The sequence below is a fragment of the Tachypleus tridentatus genome, chromosome 6 (assembly GCF_004210375.1).
Source record: "Tachypleus tridentatus isolate NWPU-2018 chromosome 6, ASM421037v1, whole genome shotgun sequence".
NCBI classification, from domain to species: Eukaryota; Metazoa; Arthropoda; class Merostomata; order Xiphosura; family Limulidae; genus Tachypleus; species Tachypleus tridentatus.
The window spans coordinates 158,495,824-158,521,125 of record NC_134830.1 but is presented as its reverse complement, the minus strand read 5'-3'; the positions used below and the strand labels follow the sequence as shown (position 1 = coordinate 158,521,125).

General features: G+C 37.8%; 1 protein-coding gene across 6 annotated transcripts in view; it reads right to left on the bottom strand.

The window, feature by feature from the left end:
• The window catches only part of LOC143254243 (anoctamin-7-like), a 123,036-nt gene that overhangs the window by 34,080 nt on the left and 63,654 nt on the right, over positions 1-25,302 (bottom strand). For 4 of the 6 annotated variants that reach the window (XM_076509088.1, XM_076509087.1, XM_076509086.1 and 1 more), the window contains exons 3-11: positions 13,805-13,907; positions 13,320-13,465; positions 12,278-12,385; positions 10,550-10,686; positions 8,718-8,886; positions 6,823-6,988; positions 3,935-4,025; positions 2,266-2,432; positions 1,549-1,631 (exon numbers count right to left, since the gene is read on the bottom strand). In XM_076509088.1, the coding sequence (XP_076365203.1) occupies positions 1,549-1,631; positions 2,266-2,432; positions 3,935-4,025; positions 6,823-6,988; positions 8,718-8,886; positions 10,550-10,686; positions 12,278-12,385; positions 13,320-13,465; positions 13,805-13,907 (1,170 nt within the window). Of the gene's footprint in view, positions 1-1,548; positions 1,632-2,265; positions 2,433-3,934; positions 4,026-6,822; positions 6,989-8,717; positions 8,887-10,549; positions 10,687-12,277; positions 12,386-13,319; positions 13,466-13,804; positions 13,908-22,894; positions 23,042-25,302 lie in introns of those variants that run through there. The other 2 variants (XM_076509090.1, XM_076509091.1) reach the window with 2 other exon arrangements.

The window sequence follows — 25,302 nt, the reverse complement described above, 5'->3', positions numbered from 1 at the left end:
TCGCTAATGTCCAACTTAGTAGTGTGGCTAATCTGATACTCCTCTGTTTAAACAGTCCTCGTTAATGCCCAACTTAGTAGTGTGGCTAATCTGATACCCTCTGTTTAAACAGTCCTCGTTAATGTCCAACTTAGTAGTGTGGCTAATCTGATACTCCTCTGTTTAAACAGTCCTCGTTAATGCCCAACTTAGTAGTGTGGCTAATCTGATACTCCTCTGTTTAAACAGTCCTCTTTAATGCCCAACTTAGTAGTGTGGCTAATCTGATACTCCTCTGTTTAAACGGTCCTCGCTAATGTCCAACTTAGTAGTGTGGCTAATCTGATACCCCTCTGTTTAAACGGTCCTCGCTAATGTCCAACTTAGTAGTGTGGCTAATCTGATACCCCTCTATTTAAACAGTCCTCTTTAATGCCCAACTTAGTAGTGTGGCTAATCTGATCCTCTGTTTAAACTGTCCTCTTTAATGCCCAACTTAGTAGTGTGGCTAATCTGATACCCCTCTATTTAAACAGTCCTCTTTAATGCCCAACTTAGTAGTGTGGCTAATCTGATACTCCTCTGTTTAAACGGTTCTCGCTAATGTCCAACTTAGTAGTGTGGCTAATCTGATACCCCTCTGTTTAAACAATCCTCGTTAATGCCCAACTTAGTAGTGTGGCTAATCTGATACCTCTCTGTTTAAACTGTCCTCGTTAATGCCCAACTTAGTAGTGTGGCTAATCTGATACCCCTCTGTTTAAACAGTTGCATTTGGTAAAGTTGGTATTGAATTCGAAAATGCTGAAAATATTTATATACCAAACTGCTATGCGTCACCTAGTGTAGCATTTGAAAACTACTTATCTAGATCAGCGCTTTAATTGATCAAAACACAGGTCTTTGATCTGGAATGTTCATCTTTCTTGTTGTTTTGGAATACAAGCATCTTTTAAATTGCAAATTTTGTCACGTTTGAGAAGGCCACTACTGGTATCCACAAAAGTGTCACACGTTTAAGAAGGACACTACTAATATCCATAATTACGCCACGCTTGAGAAGGACACTACTAGTATCCATAATTACGTCAAGCTTGAAAAGGACACTACTAGTATCCATAATTACGCCACGTTTGAGAAGGGCACTACTAGTATCCATAATTACGCCACGCTTGAGAAGGGCACTAGTAGTATCCATAATTAAATCACGTTTGAGAAGGGCACTACTAGTATCCATAATTAAATCACGTTTGAGAAGGGCACTACTAGTATCCATAATTACGCCACGTTTGAGAAGGGCACTACTAGTATCCATAATTACATCACGTTTGAGAAGGGCACTACTAGTATCCATAATTACGCCACGTTTGAGAAGGGCACTACTAGTATCCATAATTACATCACGTTTGAGAAGGGCACTACTAGTATCCATAATTAAATCACGTTTGAGAAGGGCACTACTAGTATCCATAATTAAATCACGTTTGAGAAGGGCACTACTAGTATCCATAATTAAATCACGTTTGAGAAGGGCACTACTAGTATCCACAACAAAAACGAAACACAAACCTCCTCCTCTTCAAAATCCATACAATCCCAATGATGAGCTAGACTGGCACTTTTTCCTTTCCAATACTCCAGGAATGTGACCGCTTTAATTATAAGAAAATAAACCAATAAGTCTTTGTTAGTAAATTTGGTTTTTATTCACTGATGTTCGTTATATTTTAAACCACATCAAAAAGACAAAGTTTAGCAACGTTTATCACTAACAGGAATTATTCTGGTATATTATTTTAATTCTGTACTGTATAACGTAGTTACTTCACTTCGTCGAAAGTTTACAAGCAATTTTGAAGAAAGGCAAAAATTATAATTTTGTTTTTATCAAAGAGAATTCTAATGATATTAGATTTTTGAAAAACTTAGAGTTAGGCCTACGTTTACGTTTAATTAATGTAACACATAAAACTTTTTATTTTGTTTCCCTTAAACAGAATGCCAATAATATTCGATTTTTGAGAACTTTAATATTTTAGATTTAGTTATATTAACCTAACACATGCAACACAATGCATGTAATTATACATAACCTGAAGGCGGGAGGTGGGGTACCGAGCTCTCCCACAAATTCTCTTGTTTTATTAAATTTTCTCCAATTACAAAAGAACCAGCCCCCACAGACCTTCAGAAACGTTTGTCGGGTCACAGTACAAACAGACTAACAAAACTTTATAGCTCATACCACCCCCACCACCAAAAATAAATAAATAAATAAATATTCACCCCAAAAAGACACGAAGATGGCATAAAACACAGTTCCTGGGTGATCAAAGAGGTAGGTTAGCTTGCTGTAAAGACAGATGTCGCTGAGGTACCAGTAGGCGCAGCCATATTTCTCGTCACAGCGAGGACACATCTTATAAGTGGAATTCGGGGAGCAAACATCGTTTCTGAAGTGTATGGAGAGGAACCATTCAATCCATCTCGTGTTTCATATAAAATCTGGTACAAATTGTATCTTGCATCGCAAAAAGTAACATCTTGTATACATTTCAACGATTTGATGTTGAATATCGCTTCAGTGCATGTTTTATGTGTAAGGACAATAATTTGATTACTGTCTCCAATCAACAAAACAAAACAACTATATTTCTGTGTAGTGACGTTACGTCAAATTACGTTTAAGTTATCTCTGTACTTGAGTGAATAGTTAAAAACGTTAAATATATAGTTCGGTGTGTATTTACGAAAGTTATCTTTGTAGCTGGGTGTACAATTATCTGTGCATTTGGGTCTGTATTTAATCCAGCTATATCTATAGAGTTGGGTGTATATTTAATGTAGCTGTATCAACAGAGTTGGGTGTGTATTTAATGTAGCTGTATCTATAGAGTTGGGGGTGTATTTAATGTAGCTATATCTATAGAGTTGGGTGTGTATTTAATGTAGCTATATCTATAGAGTTGGGTGTGTATTTAATGTAGCTGTATCTATAGAGTTGGGTGTGTATTTAATGTAGCTATATCTATAGAGTTGGGTGTATATTTAATGTAGCTGTATCAACAGAGTTGGGTGTGTATTTAATGTAGCTATATCTATAGAGTTGGGTGTGTATTTAATGTAGCTGTATCTATAGAGTTGGGTGTGTATTTAATGTAGCTGTATCTATAGAGTTGGGTGTGTATTTAATGTAGCTGTATCTATAAAGTTGGGTGTATACGTAATGTAGCTATACCTATGGAGTTGGGTGTATACGTAATGTAGCTACATCTATGGAGATGGGTGTATACTTAATGTAGTTACATCTATGGAGATGGATGTATACTTAATGTAGTTACATCTATGGAGATGGGTGTATACTTAATGTAGTTACATCTATGGAGGTGGGTGTATACTTAATGTAGCTACATCTATGGAGATGGGTGTATACTTAATGTAGCAACATCTATGGAGATGGGTGTATACTTAATGTAGCTACATCTATGTAGATGGGTGTGTATTTAATGTAGCTGTATCTATAGAGTTGGGTGTGTATTTAATGTAGCTGTATCTATAAACATACGTAATGTAGATGGATGGGTGTATACGTAATGTAGCTACATCTATGGAGATGGATGTATACTTAATGTAGTTACATCTATGGAGATGGGTGTATACTTAATGTAGTTACATCTATGGAGGTGGGTGTATACTTAATGTAGCTACATCTATGGAGATGGGTGTATACATAATGTAGCAACATCTATGGAGATGGGTGTATACATAATGTAGCTACATCTATGTAGATGGGTGTATACTTAATGTGGCTACATCTATGTAGATGGGTGTATACTTAATGTAGCTACATCTATGGATATGGGTGTATACTTAATGTAGCTACATTTATGGATATGGGTGTATACTTAATGTAGCTACATCTATGGAAATGGATATAAGTTGGATGCATACTTACGAGACAGGATCAAAGTTAATGGTGAAAACTCCATACATGAAAACAATAAGACCAACAATAGCAGCTGGTAATAACCATCCAGTGTAAAACCCTGTTAATATAAAAATCACTTGATATGTTGCATTGGTGATTCTAATTAACAACCATAATTTTTTCTGAAACAAAAACATCTAAGAAATAAGAAAAAACTTGTTAAATTAGGTTAATAAAATATTTACTTTCATCAACATTGAAGAATTGTGGTATAATCCATTTGATTAGGCTATTTGGTACATTTATTGAAGTAGTAAAAAATCTGACCATTTGTTGACCCAGTTACAAATGTCTGTTATAATGATATCCACAGTCTAGGTACCAAGATGTCTCTTTCCTTCTACTACTCTTTGGTATACTAAAGTTTATTCTATGCTACACTCTAGTCTACTCTGTGCTATACTCTAGTCTACCCTGTCCTGTACTCTAGTCTACCCTGTCCTGTACTCTAGTCTACCCTGTCCTGTATTCTAGTTTACCCTGTCCTATACTCTAGTCTACCCTGTCCTGTACTCTAGTCTACCCTGTCCTGTACTCTAGTTTACCCTGTCCTATACTCTAGTTTACCCTGTCCTATACTCTAGTTTACCCTGTCCTATACTCTAGTTTACCCTGTCCTGTACTCTGTCCTATACTCTAGTCTACTCTGTCCTATACCTGTTTCCTGTCCTATACTCTAGTTTACCCTGTACCCTGTCCTGTACTCTAGTCTACCCTGTCCTGTACTCTAGTCTACCCTGTCCTGTACTCTAGTCTACCCTGTCCTATACTCTAATCTACTTTAGCCTATACTCCAGTATACTCTGTGTTATACTCTAGTCTACTCTGTGGTATACTTTAGTTTACTTTGTGGTATACTCTAGTTTACTCTGTGGTATACTCTGATCCACTCTGTGTTATACTCTTGTCCACTCTGTGCTAAACTCTAGTCTACTCTGTAGTATACTGTGATACATAGATTTACCATACAGCAAGAGCAGGGTCCACTAACTCGTGGTCCAACGGATATCAAGTAATATAGTTACTGTGTGAACTCTGTATTCGGCTTAATGATAGAGTGAAGACACAAAAATGTAAAATTACAATATTCAATAAAAATAAAAGACAGACAAAAACAGTCTGTTTTTGAATTTTGCGCAAAGTTACTCATGAGCTATCTGCGTTAGCCGTTTCTAATTTGGCAGTGACAGACTAGGTAGCTAGTCAACAGCACCCAACATGTAAGGCAGCCAAATCTTGGGCTACTCCATTACCAACGAATAGTGGAACTGACCATCACATTATAACTAACATTTCCATGTCTGAAAGGGCAAGCATATTCGGTGTGACAGGAGATTTCAACTTGTGGCCATCGAACTGCGATATGAGCGCACTAACCACCAGGCCATGCCAGACAAAGAAATGGTCAAGTTTGTCTGTAATGAGTGGACTGAACTAGCGACACATAGAGAAAGAGATAAAAGAAACCGTTCCTTACCCCATGAGTTAAACCAATGTTGTTGTTTGTAATGAAGCACAAAGCTACACAAAGGGCTCTCTATGCTCTGCCCACCACGAGTATCAAAACCCAGTTTCTAGCAGTACAAGTCCGCAGACATACCGCTGTGCCACTGGGGGGCTAAATCAAAGTTATAAAATAAAAGTAAAATCCAAAGTCAAAACAAAATTGACACACAAAACGGGGTTAAACAAAGACACAAGCCTAATTAAGATTGAAACAAAATCCAAAACTTGGCAAAAATTTCTATCTTAGCTAATTTTGTCTGTCAGGAGAGAACCGAACTTGAAATACTAAAAACACAATGATAACAGGGCATTTTACACGCGAACTTCGCATTAAACTCGATCACAGGGGCAGGAAGTCACTGACCGTTATACTGTACGAGGACAGAAAAGTTTTTTCTACTCTGAAATCACACTAGTTATCTTTCCTATAAGCAAAATGCCAGATGAACATTTATTAAATAATGAGGGCCTATTGGTCTGCTGGTTAACGTGTCTAGATTATGAATTCAATGGTTTTTGGTTTCTAACTCGTTACGTTGACAAAACGAGTCCCGCATTCTGAAGCCGCGGGTTTGATTCAAGAATTGTAGGGGAAATTGTCACAAACGACACAGCAAAATTTCACTATTCAATTAGGGTAATCCACAAGTTGGCGGTGGGTGTTAATGACTAGCTGTCTGTCCTCTAGTCAGCCCTTTTAGGCAGGCTTATACAAAGTTTTGAAATTCTTTTTCTTTCAACTAAAAACGTTTTACTACATCAGTAAGCCATTTTGATAATGTTTTTTTTTTCAAACGTAGAGGACGTTGACTTGGTCTGATGGTCAGGACACTCGATTCGCAATCTGTGGGTTGAGGTTCGAATTCCGCCACTGAACATACTTGCTCCTTCAGCCATGGGAGCTTTATAATGTTACGGCCAATTCCATTATTCATTAGTAAAAGAGTAACCCAAAAGTTGGTAGTATATGGTGTTCATTAGCTATCTTCCCTCTAGTCTATCACTTCAAAATTAGGAAGGGTTAGCCTGAGAATAACTTTGTACGAAATTTAACGAAACAAACAAACAAACCTGGAATGATCATGTTACAGGATAGAGCCATTTTCAATTATCATTCATACCTATTTTTGAAAATCACCCTGTGACACAAGAGTGCAGCGAACCGTTAAGTTGACACTTCATTAAAGGTAATTAATTCTCTGTTTAACAGAAGATCGAAGATAACACAGTCTTTCACATTGCAGGAAGGAATGGAAAGAAAACTATTGTTAGACTACACCAAGTGAACGAAAAAATATATATATATAAAAGTTTGACACTTTATATTGATTAATAGGAAATAATTTTACCTAACCATGCGAAGTATATTCCAATCTTTTCACCGAAGTATTCTCGAATGTGATCTAAGGGTTGATACTTGTACCATTTTCCCCAACGTGCCCAGTATTCATAGAGAATCTGTCGGTTATTAAGGCTCTCAGGAACCACATAATGTGGAGGTTTCTGGTACAAACCCTACAGTTATGGTGAAAACCCACACACACATAAGTATAATAGTGTTCAACATGTCTTCATACTAAACTATCCTAATAATATTGATTCATAATACCACAGTGTTAAAATAAGTACGCCATAATACTGGTACAGGCTGCTACAGAGTACAATATCCATCAGTATATAAACAACTGAGCAATTATATACTCTTCAAAAAAAGAAACGCAAAAGGGATATTTTTGTTATTTTAAAGAGAAATATATGTAATAACGTTACAAGCTCAGAGTATGTGATGTTACACGTGTTAAGGCACTGATTGTCAGACCAAAATGACAATAAAAGTTGTGCACTTTGAAAACGGAGGAAAACATCGGATTTTTCGCCAAAACGCATTCGTGTCCAATAAATTTGTTTGAGAGATCTGCATGTTCTGCAAGTGCAACATGTGCAAAATCCCTATAAAAGTGACGGGTTCTCGGTTTTCATAGCTCAGTGTTAAGCCACCGACACGCAATACAGTTACGCCAAGACTGACTGAAGCACAACACAACAACGCCATTTGTCGCTTGGAAGCAAGCGAATCTCGATCAGATGTTGCCAGAGCTGTGAATGTCCACCCAAGCACCATCACAAGGCTATGGAATCGTCACCAACAACATGGATCAACTTGTGACCGTCCACGATCTGGCAGACCTCGTGTGACCACGCCCGCACAAGATCGCTACATCCGGTTACGTCACCTTCTGGTTAGGACCACCACTGCGACGTCTACTGCCTCAACCATACCAGGGCTGCGTAGGATATCCGATCAGATCGTACGCAACCGTCTACGAGATTCTTAGGCCCCATGTGCAACCCATCATGGTGAACGTCAACGACGTTTTTCAACATGACAACGCCCGTCCTCACACAGCCCGACTCACCACTGTCTTCTTGAGACACCACAACATCAACGTTCTTCCCTGGCCCTCCAGATCACCAGATTTAAACCCCATCAAACATCTTTGGGACGAGTTGGACCGACGTCTGCAACGGCGACAACCTCAACCGCAGACTCTACCTCAGCTTGCAGCAGCTTTGCAGGCTGAGTGGACAGACATTCCACAGGATGTGATTCGTCATCTCATGGCTTCCATGGGTAGGAGATGCCAAGCAGTTATTGATGCTCACGGGGGGCATACTCGTTATTGACGTTGAGTGACGTTAAACTTCAACTGGTAAGCGTGGACTTCGCCTTTGCAGACTTTGGATGTTCAGCAGTGAATGTGCAAAGTTTCACACATGTCATACAGAACTACCCGGAATAAACTTGTTAACAATATGTCTCGAATATTGCCTTTTGCGTTTCTTTTTTTGAAGAGTATATTTTCCTTCGAGATATTATGTACGGTATTTATATATATGTCTTCTTTTTTTTCTTATGCCTTGTTATATACGTCCTCACTTTTTTTAAATACCTAAATAAACCTTTGTACCTAGGTTTTAAAAAACTGTTCAGACAAATTCGAGTAATCAGTGAAATGTTTTAACTTTTCAGAAGATCCATTTGAGAAAATTATTTTAAAACTTACGTGACTATGCCATTTAAATGATTCAATCGTATGCCTCAACGTAAATGTTTTAGTTCAAAATATGATACACTCTAATCTTGAAAATATCCATTCGATCAAAAACCTGCGTTGAAATTTGTTATTAAATTGTAGAAGTACGTGCAATAAAAATAAACAAAAATACTCTTGTAGTTAATTACGTCGTGAAGAGGAAAAGCAGCGTTGTAGACGCCCTCTTCCACGAGACGGTTAATTCCAATCTGAGCTCGACGTCTTTTCCCATACACGGAAGCTTCCAGAATCTCGTACAAAATACGGGCCCTCTGGGTCGATGTGAAGTACTCATCTTGGTTATCAACCCCTAGAAATCTGGGCACAGTAACGGAGGAAAACAAACTTGTTAATTTAAGATAAGTAATTGGATATTAATCATCTATCTGCATGCCAATAAATATAATTAATATTTTTCTTGTAAATAGTTTTATCTGTTTTCATTGTATTACTTCCCAGGCAGTCAATTTTATACTTTTTGTTCTTTTAATTCAAACTCAGTTATTTAGACTCAAGAAAAATAGTTTTTTATTATTTTTAGTAATTCACTAGATTAGAAAATACACCCATTGTTAAGACTAATTCTAACAGCTTGTAGATCAAGATAATACTTTAGGCCTAAAATTTGATGGTTAATAAATACCAGAATAAGACTAGGCCTAAAATGTAGTAGTTAATAAACACCGGAAGAAGACTTTCGACATAATGCGTGGTGTAGTATATATGTATTTCGAGATAAAACTGTAGTTCTGAACTATGGTGCTAATAAATACATTTAATATGTAAATATATTATTTATTATTATAACATAAAATTCAATTTCCACAAAATAAATGCAATAATTTTTAAAAATATATGTTGTTTTTTTTGTGGATATTTAAAGGACTTCCTGGTGTATAACAAACGTGTATAGTTACCGAAATACATTTTAAAATCAGATGGGAGAGACAGTAAAATAAATAGCATGTGTTGTAAATAAAACAGTGCATATTTAATGAATAGAGAGGGTTTTAACCGCGCTTTTAAAGCAGGCAGGATAAATAGAATGAAAAGAAGTTAACCACTTAATACCTTTGTAGGGTTAAGCAAAATACATTTAAACTGGCGCTACAGACCCGCCAGTTGCTAACTGCACCAAACAACTGGAATAATTTCTTGCTTTTATTTTTAAGAGTTAATGTCGTGAATTGTAATAATAATAATTTTTATTATAATTGAGCTTTGCATACTCTCTCATATAGAGTAAATCAATTTAGGTGAGAGAAGTATAACATACGAAAATATCCCACGTGTGGTTAAAGAGACGAAACACGTATAACATACAGTGGAGCGCCATTAAGCCGCGTACCAGTAAACCGCGAAATCGCTTAAGCTGCTGTAGCAAGTCTTGTGAGCGAGGATTATCGCGGCTCACCGCTAATTTAAGAACGTGTAAAAACGCGGCTTACGAATTTAATCCTGGCTTTATAACTTCAAGGGGATGTTTAAAAAGGATTTGCTTTAATTTGGGAAATAAATAAAGTACATTACAACAGAAATCGACCGTTAATCTACCTAATCCGCTCTCTATGTCAGCTTTATGGAGGCCGCCATTGTTACCGAATCACATCTCTCCATACATTAAAGTTAATCCGCGGTAAATCCGTGAAAAAAGTGATCAGTAATTAAAGTATTATTTTTAATTCGATAATCCGATATAATGATCACGCAATGGCCCGGATGAGGCTCCTCGGCGGAGCTGTTGGCGACTTCGGCTTTTCAGTCACAAAGGTTTAAGCCGCGGACCACTTAAGCCGCGGTTAAGCAGGTTGACCCCCCAGATACCGCAGCTTAACGGCGCTCCACTGTATATAAACAACTCTAACATAAATAAACTGTATCTGGTATTAAAGGCGACACATGTAGAGCAGTATAAAATAAGGTTGTTTGAAAAGGTACATGGGGTGTACGCGCTGGGAGAATGTTACAGAAGCTGTCTTACTTGTCTAATTTGGACTTCTTGAAGGCGCAAGTGTAGTAATCCAAAGGTTTATTGGGTACATCTTCATACATGATATTTGGTATGTGAAATGTACCTAACAGTTGTTCCGACCAGTTGGCGCTAGGGTTCGGGTGAGCCTGTAAATCAACAAATAGTATATGAAGAATATAACCACAGATTTCTTTACGCATAACTTTGTAGCCTTAATATAGTTTGTTTGTGGCACCTTGTACATAAACCTCTAAATATTACTTTCAGCAACAAACCTTATATTGTTATCTTTAAAAATAATTATTAATTTGTTTAACTGTCTCAATTTTTCTCAAACATGGGCGCGCGACAATTTTCCAAGTGGTCTGCAAATCACGTTCGAAATTTCATTAAAAATATTAAAAAAAGAAAAAAAAAACATGATTTATAGAGTAATAATATTTTTCGTAAAATTAATTTCGTATTAATTAAAACACGTGATTCTGGAAAACAGCCTTTCAGGTATTAGTTGTCAAAAATGTTCCTGTGAAGTTGAAAGTTATTTGAAAATTAACGTAATTAATATGAATAGCATATATGGAGAAATACGGGTTTTATTCAAAAATAGTTTATTCTATTAGTCCATTCGAAGACAATTCTCAGTTGAATTTCGTGTGTTGTATTAATTGGTGTGTTGAGTTTTTACATAATAAATAAAGGAAGGCACAAATTCACGGGACGTTTAGGTACAGTTGTACGATAAGTGTTGCTGAGACAACTAAATTTTCGTTTGGAAAGTTATTAGTTATAGTTTCAAGAAGGCTTTGTAGTTGTGGATAGAATAGAAATAACTCAACACCCTCGTGCACACCTTTAAGGTGACCCGGCATGGCCATGTGGTTAAGGCGTTCGACTCGTAATCTGAGGGTTGCGGGTTCGAATCCCTATCACACCAAACATGTTCGCCCTTTCAGCCGTGGGTGGTGTTATAATGTAACAGTCAATCTCATTATTCGTTGGTAAAAAGAGTAGCCCGAGAGTTATCGGTGGGTGGTGATAACTAGCTGCCTTCCTTCTAGCCTCACACAGCTAAATCAGGGACGGCTGGCGGAGATAGCCTTTGTGTAGATCTGCGCGAAATTTAAAACAAACAAACAAACAAATGCACCTTAAAGGAACAATGTCATCGGTCTAAGAGTACTGAATCGTGTTTACCTAAAGTCAAAATTTATACCCTAACTGTGTGTAAATGAGTATCAAAAGCGAAATTAAAACTTTTGTGTTTTCCTTACAGACTTTTGGAAATATTAAACGGGTGAACATAATTACGTGGAATAAATCGACAGAACACGGCTGATAAACTTGATTAAAAAGATATTTTTATCTTTTTACAGACTTTAGGAAATGCTAAACGAATAGAAGCCATGACTTGTGAACGAAAGGTATGTTGGTGAAGAAAATTCACAGCTGTTGACGAGTTTCTAGACGGACACTGAAAACTCCTCGAGTTGGATGTTTTATATGTAAACTTTGACGTACTTAACTATTCATTTTTATCAAACCAGTTTTCGTACACAAAACGAGAATTTGTTTTTAATCTTTCATTTTTGACCAGTCGCTCTATCTTTTATAAAGTCGTGAAGGTAATTGTTCAAATCAGAAAGGTGAAAATGTTTAAAAAAAAAAAATACAACTCTGCAGTTATACCGCGTTAAAACTTCTGATGTGACGTCAAAGCACGTGTATTAAAACCCTTACCTGTAATGGAGCCCTCATGCACAGTTCTTCCGCGTAGTTGATCAAGACAGTCCAGGGAGCAGAAAGCTTTACGAAATGAATGGTTTTCTTTTCACTTTCTACGACTTCCTGGAAATTTATAATGTACAAGTATTTTAATATTTCTCGTTTGTTGACACGTTACCCAGATATTTAGTCACATGATTAAAAGAAATTCTGTATTGATGAAACTTTGTAGGATGGACGGCAGCTGTCTGTTGTGGAGACACAAGTGTAGAAGACGACGTTCCGAAAGTCTTTCGTCTTTAAGTCCTCTGCACGTGTGCCTCCACTGCCGTCCATCTTACAAAGTTTCATCATGAATACTCTGCCTGAACAATCTATCAAAGAATAAAAATTCTATATTTTTACTTTGTTCATACAAAAGTGTCAATAAGCAAAACAAAAAAAAAAAAAAAATACAGGGAAGACTTCGAGATTGCATATCTCCCCCCCCCTTCTAGAAAATTATTTTACGAATACAGAATTAGTTTGGATTTATTTGGAGGTGGTCAAAATTTGATGAAATTAAAGATATAACATAAACTAGATGAACGTGAAAAGTTAGCAACCTATCAAAGAGCGAGTTATAGTATTCTGTTTGTGTCCTTACTTCTCGTGTTTTGATTGTTCGACTCCTTACCCAGTTTATCAATACCTTATCTTTACAACCTTTACTTTAGTAATTACTTATATTAGAACAAGAAGTTAGTGCAGCTAAACTTGTTAATTAACGGATGAGAGTTAATGAATGTTAGCTTCCATGTTCCAACATGTTTGTTTGTTTTCTTAGAGAGAAAGAAGGACATTGTTTTTGACTTCCCAGTCAATATTGTGATAAATATAACTTTGTTATGTTTGATCGTTTCTATTAAACGTTTTAAAACAAAGAATATAAACGCCATACAACATGTAAACTAATAAACTTTTTTTCCCTAACGTTTAACGCACACACACAATTTGTTTGTTTTTTTCCTCCACATATATATAACTTTTTTCAAAACAGACAACTGGATGTATCTACCTCTTCCATATCTAGACCTGCCTTACGCAGGTTCGACATGAATTTCTTTCTCCACGCTTCGTGTTTGTGAGCTTTCTTACTCGCTTTCTGTGCAGGTTGAGTGTTAAAAGCTTCCCCTATTGGCTCCTCATAAACCAATACAAAATCTGCAAAAGAAAAAAAAAAAAAACTTTCTATATTAGCTCCTCGTAAACCAATACAAAATCGACAAAAAATTGCGATCAGTTCCTAGAACAAGAGATGATTTATTCAACTATAAAACTCGGTTCTGATTTGTCTGGTTTCTCTGAATTTTTGGCACAATGCACCAGAACTACTTGTGCCAAACAATATGAAGTGAAAAGTTTCCAATATTTGTCCCAAATAACCCAGACATTGATGTTAAATACATTTCTAGAAAACAGCGGCATTGAAACTCTGTGCTTTATTATCACATATTAGTAACTTTAGAAAGTGTGTAAAACTCACAAGGTTAATCTACTCACCAATCTTTCTTTTGCCGTCCCGAAAATACGTTCCTTTATCGTCAGCTGGGGTCGGGGCCATAATGATTCCTTGTTCGCTGCTTGGTGAATGTTCGACTTCATTCTGTGAAAGAGTTACATCTCCTATTTATCTGAAAATATTATTGTATTGTATCTAACAATGTAACACACGGCATGTAGGTTGTAGACAACAGTGGAGGGTGTATCTACCTTCCTAACACACGGCATGCAGGTTGTAGACAACAGTGTAGGATGTATCTACATTCCTAACACACTACATGTAGGTTGTAGACAACAGTGTAGGATGTATCTACACTCCTAACACACTACATGTAGGTTGTAGACAACAGTGTAGGATGTATCTACTCTCCTAAAACACTACATATAGGTTGTAGACAACAGTGTAGGATGTATCTACACTCCTAACACACTACATGTAGGTTGTAGACAACAGTGTAGGATGTATCTACACTCCTAACACACGGCATGCAGGTTGTAGACAACAGTGTAGGATGTATCTACACTCCTAACACACTACATGCAGGTTGTAGACAACAGTGTAGGATGTATCTACACTCCTAACACACGCATGCAGGTTGTAGACAACAGTGTAGGATGTATCTACACTCCTAACACACGGCATGCAGGTTGTAGACAACAGTGTAGGATGTATCTACATTCCTAACACACGGCATGAAGGTTGTAGACAACAGTGTAGGATGTATCTACACTCCTAACACACGGCATGCAGGTTGTAGACAACAGTGTAGGATGTATCTACACTTCCTAACACACTACATGTAGGTTGTAGACAACAGTGTAGGATGTATCTACATTCCTAACACACTACATGTAGGTTGTAGACAACAGTGTAGGATGTATCTACACTCCTAACACACTACATGTAGGTTGTAGACAACAGTGTAGGATGTATCTACACTCCTAACACACTACATGTAGGTTGTAGACAACAGTGTAGGATGTATCTACACCCTAACACACTACATGTAGGTTGTAGACAACAGTGTAGGATGTATCTACACTCCTAACACACTACATGTAGGTTGTAGACAACAGTGTAGGATGTATCTACACTCCTAACACACTACATGTAGGTTGTAGACAACAGTGTAGGATGTATCTACACTCTAACACACTACATGTAGGTTGTAGACAACAGTGTAGGATGTATCTACACTCTAACACACTACATGTAGGTTGTAGACAACAGTGTAGGATGTATCTACACTCCTAACACACTACATGTAGGTTGTAGACAACAGTGTAGGATGTATCTACACTCCTAACACACTACATGTAGGTTGTAGACAACAGTGTAGGATGTATCTACACTCCTAACACACTACATGTAGGTTGTAGACAACAGTGTAGGATGTATCTACACACCTAACACACTACATGTAGGTTGTAGACAACAGTGTAGGATGTATCTACATTCCTAACACTAACACACTACATGTAGGTTGTAGACAACAGTGTAGGATGTATCTACACTCCTAACACACTACATGTAGGTTGTAGACAACAGTGTAGGATGTATCTACACTCCTAACACACTACATGTAGGTTGTAGACAACAGTGTAGGATGTATCTACACTCCTAACACACTACATGTAGGTTGTAGACAACAGTGTAGGATGTATCTACACTCCTAACACACGGCATGTAGGTTGTAGACAACAGTGTAGGATGTATCTACACTCCTAACACACTACATGTAGGTTGTAGACAACAGTGTAGGATGTGTCTACACTCCTAACACACGGCATGTAGGTTGTAGACAACAGTGTAGGATGTATCTACACTCCTAACACACGGCATGTAGGTTGTAGACAACAGTGTAGGATGTATCTACACCCTAACACACTACATATAGGTTGTAGACAACAGTGTAGGATGTATCTACACTCCTAACACACTACATATAGGTTGTAGACAACAGTGTAGGATGTATCTACACTCCTAACACACGGCATGCAGGTTGTAGACAACAGTGTAGGATGTATCTACACTCCTAACACACTACATGTAGGTTGTAGACAACAGTGTAGGATGTATCTACACTCCTAACACACTACATGTAGGTTGTAGACAACAGTGTAGGATGTATCTACACTCCTAACACACTACATGTAGGTTGTAGACAACAGTGTAGGATGTATCTACACTCCTAACACACTACATGTAGGTTGTAGACAACAGTGTAGGATGTATCTACACCCTAACACACTACATGTAGGTTGTAGACAACAGTGTAGGATGTATCTACACTCCTAACACACTACATGTAGGTTGTAGACAACAGTGTAGGATGTATCTACACATGTAGGTTGTAGACAACCTAACACACTACATGTAGGTTGTAGACAACAGTGTAGGATGTATCTACACTCCTAACACACTACATGTAGGTTGTAGACAACAGTGTAGGATGTATCTACACTCCTAACACACTACATGTAGGTTGTAGACAACAGTGTAGGATGTATCTACACACCTAACACACTACATGTAGGTTGTAGACAACAGTGTAGGATGTATCTACATTCCTAACACACTACATGTAGGTTGTAGACAACAGTGTAGGATGTATCTACACTCCTAACACACTACATGTAGGTTGTAGACAACAGTGTAGGATGTATCTACACTCCTAACACACGGCATGTAGGTTGTAGACAACAGTGTAGGATGTATCTACACTCCTAACACACTACATGTAGGTTGTAGACAACAGTGTAGGATGTATCTACATTCCTAACACACGGCATGTAGGTTGTAGACAACAGTGTAGGATGTATCTACACTCCTAACACACTACATGTAGGTTGTAGACAACAGTGTAGGATGTATCTACACTCCTAACACACGGCATGTAGGTTGTAGACAACAGTGTAGGATGTATCTACACTCCTAACACACGGCATGTAGGTTGTAGACAACAGTGTAGGATGTATCTACACTCCTAACACACGGCATGTAGGTTGTAGACAACAGTGTAGGATGTATCTACATTCCTAACACACGGCATGTAGGTTGTAGACAACAGTGTAGGATGTATCTACACTCTAACACACGGCATGTAGGTTGTAGACAACAGTGTAGGATGTATCTACACTCCTAACACACTACATGTAGGTTGTAGACAACAGTGTAGGATGTATCTACATTCCTAACACACTACATGTAGGTTGTAGACAACAGTGTAGGATGTATCTACACTCCTAACACACTACATGTAGGTTGTAGACAACAGTGTAGGATGTATCTACATTCCTAACACACGGCATGTAGGTTGTAGACAACAGTGTAGGATGTATCTACACTCCTAACACACGGCATGTAGGTTGTAGACAACAGTGTAGGATGTATCTACACCCTAACACACTACATGTAGGTTGTAGACAACAGTGTAGGATGTATCTACACATGTAGTGTATCTACATTCCTAACACACGGCATGCAGGTTGTAGACAACAGTGTAGGATGTATCTACACCCTAACACACGGCATGCAGGTTGTAGACAACAGTGTAGGATGTATCTACACTTCTGTCTACACCCTAGGAACACACGGCATGCAGGTTGTAGACAACAGTGTAGGATGTATCTACACCCTAACACACGGCATGCAGGTTGTAGACAACAGTGTAGGATGTATCTACACTCTAACACACGGCATGTAGGTTGTAGACAACAGTGTAGGATGTATCTACACCCTAACACACTACATGTAGGTTGTAGACAACAGTGTAGGATGTATCTACATTCCTAACACACGGCATGTAGGTTGTAGACAACAGTGTAGGATGTATCTACACTCCTAACACACGGCATGCAGGTTGTAGACAACAGTGTAGGATGTATCTACACTCTAACACACTACATGTAGGTTGTAGACAACAGTGTAGGATGTATCTACATTCCTAACACACGGCATGTAGGTTGTAGACAACAGTGTAGGATGTATCTACACTCCTAACACACGGCATGCAGGTTGTAGACAACAGTGTAGGATGTATCTACACTCCTAACACACGGCATGTAGGTTGTAGACAACAGTGTAGGATGTATCTACACTCCTAACACACGGCATGTAGGTTGTAGACAACAGTGTAGGATGTATCTACACTACATGTAGGTTGTAGACAATAGTGTAGGATGTATCTAACACACTACATGTAGGTTGTAGACAACAGTGTAGGATGTATCTACCTTCCTAACACACGGCATGCAGGTTGTAGACAACAGTGTAGGATGTATCTACACTCCTAACACACGGCATGTAGGTTGTAGACAACAGTGTAGGATGTATCTACACTCCTAACACACTACATGTAGGTTGTAGACAACAGTGTAGGATGTATCTACACACCTAACACACTACATGTAGGTTGTAGACAACAGTGTAGGATGTATCTACACTTCTAACACACTACATGTAGGTTGTAGACAACAGTGTAGGATGTATCTACACTCCTAACACACGGCATGCAGGTTGTAGACAACAGTGTAGGATGTATCTACATTCCTAACACACTACATGTAGGTTGTAGACAACAGTGTAGGATGTATCTACATTCCTAACACACGGCATGCAGGTTGTAGACAACAGTGTAGGATGTATCTACACTCCTAACACACGGCATGTAGGTTGTAGACAACAGTGTAGGATGTATCTACATTCCTAACACACTACATGTAGGTTGTAGACAACAGTGTAGGATGTATCTACACTAACACACTACCTAACACACTACATGTAGGTTGTAGACAACAGTGTAGGATGTATCTACACTCCTAACACACTACATGTAGGTTGTAGACAACAGTGTAGGATGTATCTACACTCCTAACACACGGCATGCAGGTTGTAGACAACAGTGTAGGATGTATCTACACTCCTAACACACTACATGTAGGTTGTAGACAACAGTGTAGGATGTATCTACATTCCTAACACACGGCATGCAGGTTGTAGACAACAGTGTAGGATGTATCTACACTCTAACACACTACATGTAGGTTGTAGACAACAGTGTAGGATGTATCTACATTCCTAACACACGGCATGTAGGTTGTAGACAACAGTGTAGGATGTATCTACATTCCTAACACACTACATGTAGGTTGTAGACAACAGTGTAGGATGTATCTACACACCTAACACACTACATGTAGGTTGTAGACAACAGTGTAGGATGTATCTACATTCCTAACACACTACATGTAGGTTGTAGACAACAGTGTAGGATGTATCTACATTCCTAACACATGGCATGTAGGTTGTAGACAACAGTGTAGGATGTATCTACACACCTAACACACTACATGTAGGTTGTATCTACACACCTAACACATTACATGTAGGTTGTAGACAACAGTGTAGGATGTATCTACACTCCTAACACACTACATGTAGGTTGTAGACAACAGTGTAGGATGTATCTACATTCCTAACACATGGCATGTAGGTTGTAGACAACAGTGTAGGATGTATCTACATTCCTAACACACTACATGTAGGTTGTAGACAACAGTGTAGGATGTATCTACACACCTAACACACTACATGTAGGTTGTAGACAACAGTGTAGGATGTATCTACACTCCTAACACACTACATGTAGGTTGTAGACAACAGTGTAGGATGTATCTACATTCCTAACACATGGCATGTAGGTTGTAGACAACAGTGTAGGATGTATCTACACACCTAACACACTACATGTAGGTTGTAGACAACAGTGTAGGATGTATCTACACACAATAGTGTAGGATGTATCTACACTTCTAACACAGTACATGTAGGGTATGTATCTACAATAGTGTAGGATGTATCTACACACTAACACACTACATGTAGGTTGTAGACAACAGTGTAGGATGTATCTACACCCTAACACACTACATGTAGGTTGTAGACAACAGTGTAGGATGTATCTACACTCCTAACACACGGCATGCAGGTTGTAGACAGCAGTGTAGGATGTATCTACACTCCTAACACACTACATGTAGGTTGTAGACAACAGTGTAGGATGTATCTACACTCCTAACACACGGCATGCAGGTTGTAGACAACAGTGTAGGATGTATCTACACTCCTAACACACTACATGTAGGTTGTAGACAATAGTGTAGGATGTATCTACACTCCTAACACACGGCATGCAGGTTGTAGACAATAGTGTAGGATGTGTCTACACTCCTAACACACGGCATGCAGGTTGTAGACAACAGTGTAGGATGTATCTACACTCCTAACACACTACATGCAGGTTGTAGACAACAGTGTAGGATGTATCTACACTCCTAACACACTACATGCAGGTTGTAGACAACAGTGTAGGATGTATCTACACTCCTAACACACTACATGTAGGTTGTAGACAACAGTGTAGGATGTATCTACAGTCCTAACACACGGCATGCAGGTTGTAGACAATAGTGTAGGATGTATCTACACTCCTAACACACGGCATGCAGGTTGTAGACAATAGTGTAGGATGTATTTACATTCCTAACACACTACATGTAGGTTGTAGACAACAGTGTAGGATGTATCTACACTCCTAACACACGGCATGCAGGTTGTAGACAATAGTGTAGGATGTATCTACATTCCTAACACACTACATGTAGGTTGTAGACAATAGTGTAGGATGTATCTACACTCCTAACACACTACATGTAGGTTGTAGACAACAGTGTAGGATGTATCTACATTCCTAACACACTAATGTAGGTTGTGGACAATAGTGTAGGATATATCTGCGGCACAGCGGTATGTCTGCGGACTCACACCGCTAGAAACAGGGTTTCGATATACGTTGTGACACGTATCTAACATCTAGTACAGTAACATAATAAGTAACACATTTTTAGTATCAGGTACAATAACGTAATGAGTAACATATCTAGTGTTTAGTACAGTAACACATATCTAGTACAGTAACATAATGAGGAAGTATGGGAAAAAACACCATAAATTAATATATTTAAATTATTTACATATTAGTTACATCACTTTGGGGTCCAGCGAGTTATAGGAGTAACAATCAAATACAATTAACCGATTTAAGTACATCAAAAGCTCGTTGACAGTGTGGACTGTTTACTAGTGTCTAAGGAGGGCTAGCGTACGTAATAATTCTGTTTCGTTGTCCAGACACCAGAAACAGATAAACTTAGATATCTTAGAACTCTAAAGTATATTAGGTGAGCAAAGTCTTGGTGGGAAACCAGTCTTCCTTAAAGATTTTCAGTGAATTGGTATTTCTCTTTATATGAAACTTTTAAAGATACAAAAAGTAAATAAGAGAATGATTGTTATGTTATGAATGATTGATCTATGTTTGTTACTTCAGTCTTCCGGTGCTATACTGTTTGTAGATAATTTAACACGGGATATATACTGTTTGTAGGTAATTCAATACGAGGGATATACTGTTTGTAGATAATTTAACACGGGATATATACTGTTTGTAGGTAATTCAATACGAGGGATATACTGTTTGTAGATAATTTAACACAGGATATATACTGTTTGTAGGTAATTTAACATAGGATATATACTGTTTGCAGGTAATTTAACACAGGATATATACTGTTTGTAGGTAATTTAACACAGGATATATACTATTTATAGGTAATTTAACACAGGATATATACTGTTTGTAGGTAATTTAACACAGGATATATACTGTTTGTAGGTAATTTAACACAGGATATATACTGTTTGCAGGTAATTTAACACAGGATATATACTGTTTGTAGGTAATTTAACACAGGATATATACTGTTTGTAGGTAATTTAACACAGGATATATACTGTTTGTAGGTAATTTAACATGGGATATATACTGTTTGCAGGTAATTTAACACAGGATATATACATACTGTTTGTAGGTAATTTAACACAGGATATATACTGTTTGTAGGTAATTTAACACAGGATATATACTATTTGTAGGTAATTTAACACAGGATATATACTGTTTGTAGATAATTCAGCACGAGGGATATATTGTTTGTACATAATTTAACACAGGATATATACTGTTTGTAGGTAAGTTAACACAGGATATATACTGTTTGTAGGTAATTTAACACAGGATATATACTGTTTGTAGGTAATTTAACACAGGATATATACTGTTTGTAGGTAATTTAACACAGGATATATACTGTTTGTAGGTAATTTAACACAGGATATATACTATTTGTAGGTAATTTAACACAGGATATATACTGTTTGTAGATAATTCAACACGAGGGATATATTGTTTGTACATAATTTAACACGAGGGATATATTGTTTGTAGATAATTTAACACGAGGGGTATACTATTAGTTGATACTTTAGCACGAGAGATATACTGTGTTGTGGGCCTGGCATGGCCTAGCGCGTTAAGGCGTGCGCTTCGTAATCTGAGGGTCGCGGGTTCGCGCCCGAGTCGCGCCAAAACATGCTCGCCCTCCCAGCCGTGGGGGCGTTATAATGTGACGGTCAATCCCACTATTCGTTGGTAAAAGAGTAGCCTAAGAGTTGGCGGTGGGTGGTGATGACTAGCTGCCTTCCCTCTAGTCTTACACTGCTAAATTAGGGATGGCTAGCACAGATAGCCCTCGAGTTGCTTTGTGCGAAATTCCAAAAACAAACATATACTGTGTTGATATTTTAGCAGGAGGGATATATTATTTGTTGGTAACTTAACATGAGCGATTTACTGTTGTTGATAATTTAATACGACGGACAAACTGACCTTTATAAACTCATGTACGCGTAACGGTGGTATATTTTCCGACTAAACGTAACATACGTTACCTAGGACACGGAAAAAGGTGAACAGAAAAACGATTTCTTAAAAATGGCCTTCAGAATGACAGAAGTATTTCACAGATTATAAAATAATTCCAAGTTATAATGTACACTACTAGATATTTTAAGTATCTTCACGATCGAAAAAGGTAAATTAGTTCACAACACAGGGAAAAAGTGAAATACAAAGAGAATCTACGACGGTTCAAGAAGACGTAAAATACAGAATCGATCACATCACTCACCTCATTTAATATGATCATTGACAACTTGTAGTCGTAACAAAAGTTATTAAACGTCGTGAACAATGTTGACTTCATACCAGTTTTATGAATATATTTTGAGCCTTTAAATATCAGTCCTTAAAACACAGTTTTGTATGTACGCAGGAATCAAAGCATTGTAAGCTCAACGGGGAGTGGAGTTGGGAAGCGGTTGAATTTATCAATAGTGGATTGCCTGGTCAATGGTAAACTGGTAATGTTAGTTACACTTGTGACACCTAGATGGCACCACGTACTAGGTAGAATGTTTTTGTACGACTCGCTGCACTTGTACTGTATTATCTGGAGTAATTTGTATGAACTTCCTGTTCTTTTGTTGTTATAATGAAATTAGAACAAATGTGTTGATGTTAAAGGAAAAGGGAAGCAAGGAAAAAAGGGCCAAGGTTTATAACACAACCACTAAATCAATAGTAATATGTAACAAGTTGTTTTTATTTCTCTTATTGTACTCTAGATGGCAGGTCCGAACAAGACGTTTATTATAACGCTCTTCTGTTCATGGGATAATATCACGTCTTGAACACATGGCACAGTTAATCTTGCATACGCGTCAAAAAATCGTATACAATCTTATTTTCCTGAATTCCTTTTCTAGATTACATTGGCCAATTAGTTATATATCTAGTAGGATATATCAAAACATTAAGTTTCCGTTTTCGTTTTAAGTGTTTGTTTTGAATTTCGCGCAAAGCTACACGAGGGCTATCTGCACTAGCTGCCCTTAATTTAGCAGTGTTAGATTAAAGGAAAGGCAGCTAGTTATCACCACTCACCGCCGACTCTCAGGCTACTCTTGCCAACGAATAGTGGGATTAACCATCACTTTATAACGCTCCGATGGCTGAAAGGGCGAGTATGTTTGGCGTGACGGGGAATTAACTAAGTTTGCAGAGGGTGGGGAGACTCCTCCACAAAATCAGATGCATATAAACGCTATTGGTTATGAAATTCCGGAGGAAGGGAGAATGTTTTCCTTCCCCATCCTGCGGACGTGCATGTTTATTAGTGATATGGTTTCAGACAAAAAAGGATATCGTAGGATACGAAGGTAGAACGTCGTGTAAGATGTATTATACTAGTGTTATTCTGTGTTGTTTTTTATAGCAGAGTCACATCGGGCTGTCTGCCGTTTCCACCGAGATGGATCGAATCTCTGATTTTAGCTTGTAAATCTGAAGATTTACCGCTGTCCCATCGGGAGGGGGTGTTTGTTTGTTTTCGTTTTAGAATTTTCGTCTAAAGCTACACGAAAGTTATCTGTATGGAAGATGACTAGAAGAGAGTTATATAGTCAAAAGCACCTTCCATCAACTCGTGGACTACCCGACTCTTTTATAGCACATCCACAGGTCGAAAGTGTGGAACCCATTTTTCCAGTGTGTGTGTGTGTGTGTGTGTGTGTGTGTGTGTGTGTGTGTGTGTGTGTGTAGGGAACGGATAATTAATAAGAAGGTCTGAGAAACGTAATTGTTTATGTTTGATCTTTGCTAAGTTCCCGTTTTTGAAATTTTAAGCCCACGAAATTGGGTCATCATAAAGTGGTCAGCATTGGAACTTGTTTTGTATGATTCATTCCAGCGGATAAAGATGAAGGTTGTAGTTTGGTTTGTAGAACATCTTCTAATAATAATAAAAGTAACTGTACTACAAGGCCACCTCATTTGTTTCTTTTAACACGACTCGTATGTCTGATATCTCCACTGGTTGGTCCTTTTTCTTTTCTCTCTTTTAACTTTACGTTTCTTCACATTGACAATTTTTTTTTTTTTTTTTACTGTACGTTCAATGTTATTAGTTTTAGCTATCTGTCAAACCTTAAACTACATCATGATATATCGTATAGCTTCCTCTACCCACGTGCTTTTGCAAGAAGCTAATTTTCGGCTTTCCATCCAAAACATATCCACGTCACGCAGCTGGTGAGGTACATGTTTAAAAAAACATACTTTATACGCAATCTAAAGTGTAGCTTTGTGGTCGAGTGCACACTGTAATATACTGTTCTACTTTACCCTAGGACACCCTGTTTTCCAACAAATAAAGTGCCTTTTGAACACATTGTCTACAGTACATGAAGTACGAGTGAACTGTTGGGAAAGTTTAAAATTCATGTTCTGTAGACACTGTTTCAAAAGGCACTTTATTTGTTGGAAAACACGAAAGGATAATAAGAACTAGCAGTACATTTCTGTCTTTGGCGATTTATTTTTCTACCGTATGAAAGGTATTATTATTATTAGCAGATACTTGCAAAACATTTGCGGTCAGAATAGATTTTGTGTTGAAATAGTACTTCAAATAAAGTATTTCTACAGGAATAATACAAAATAGTTCCAATCGCACTCACCGAAATATGTAAGGCAACT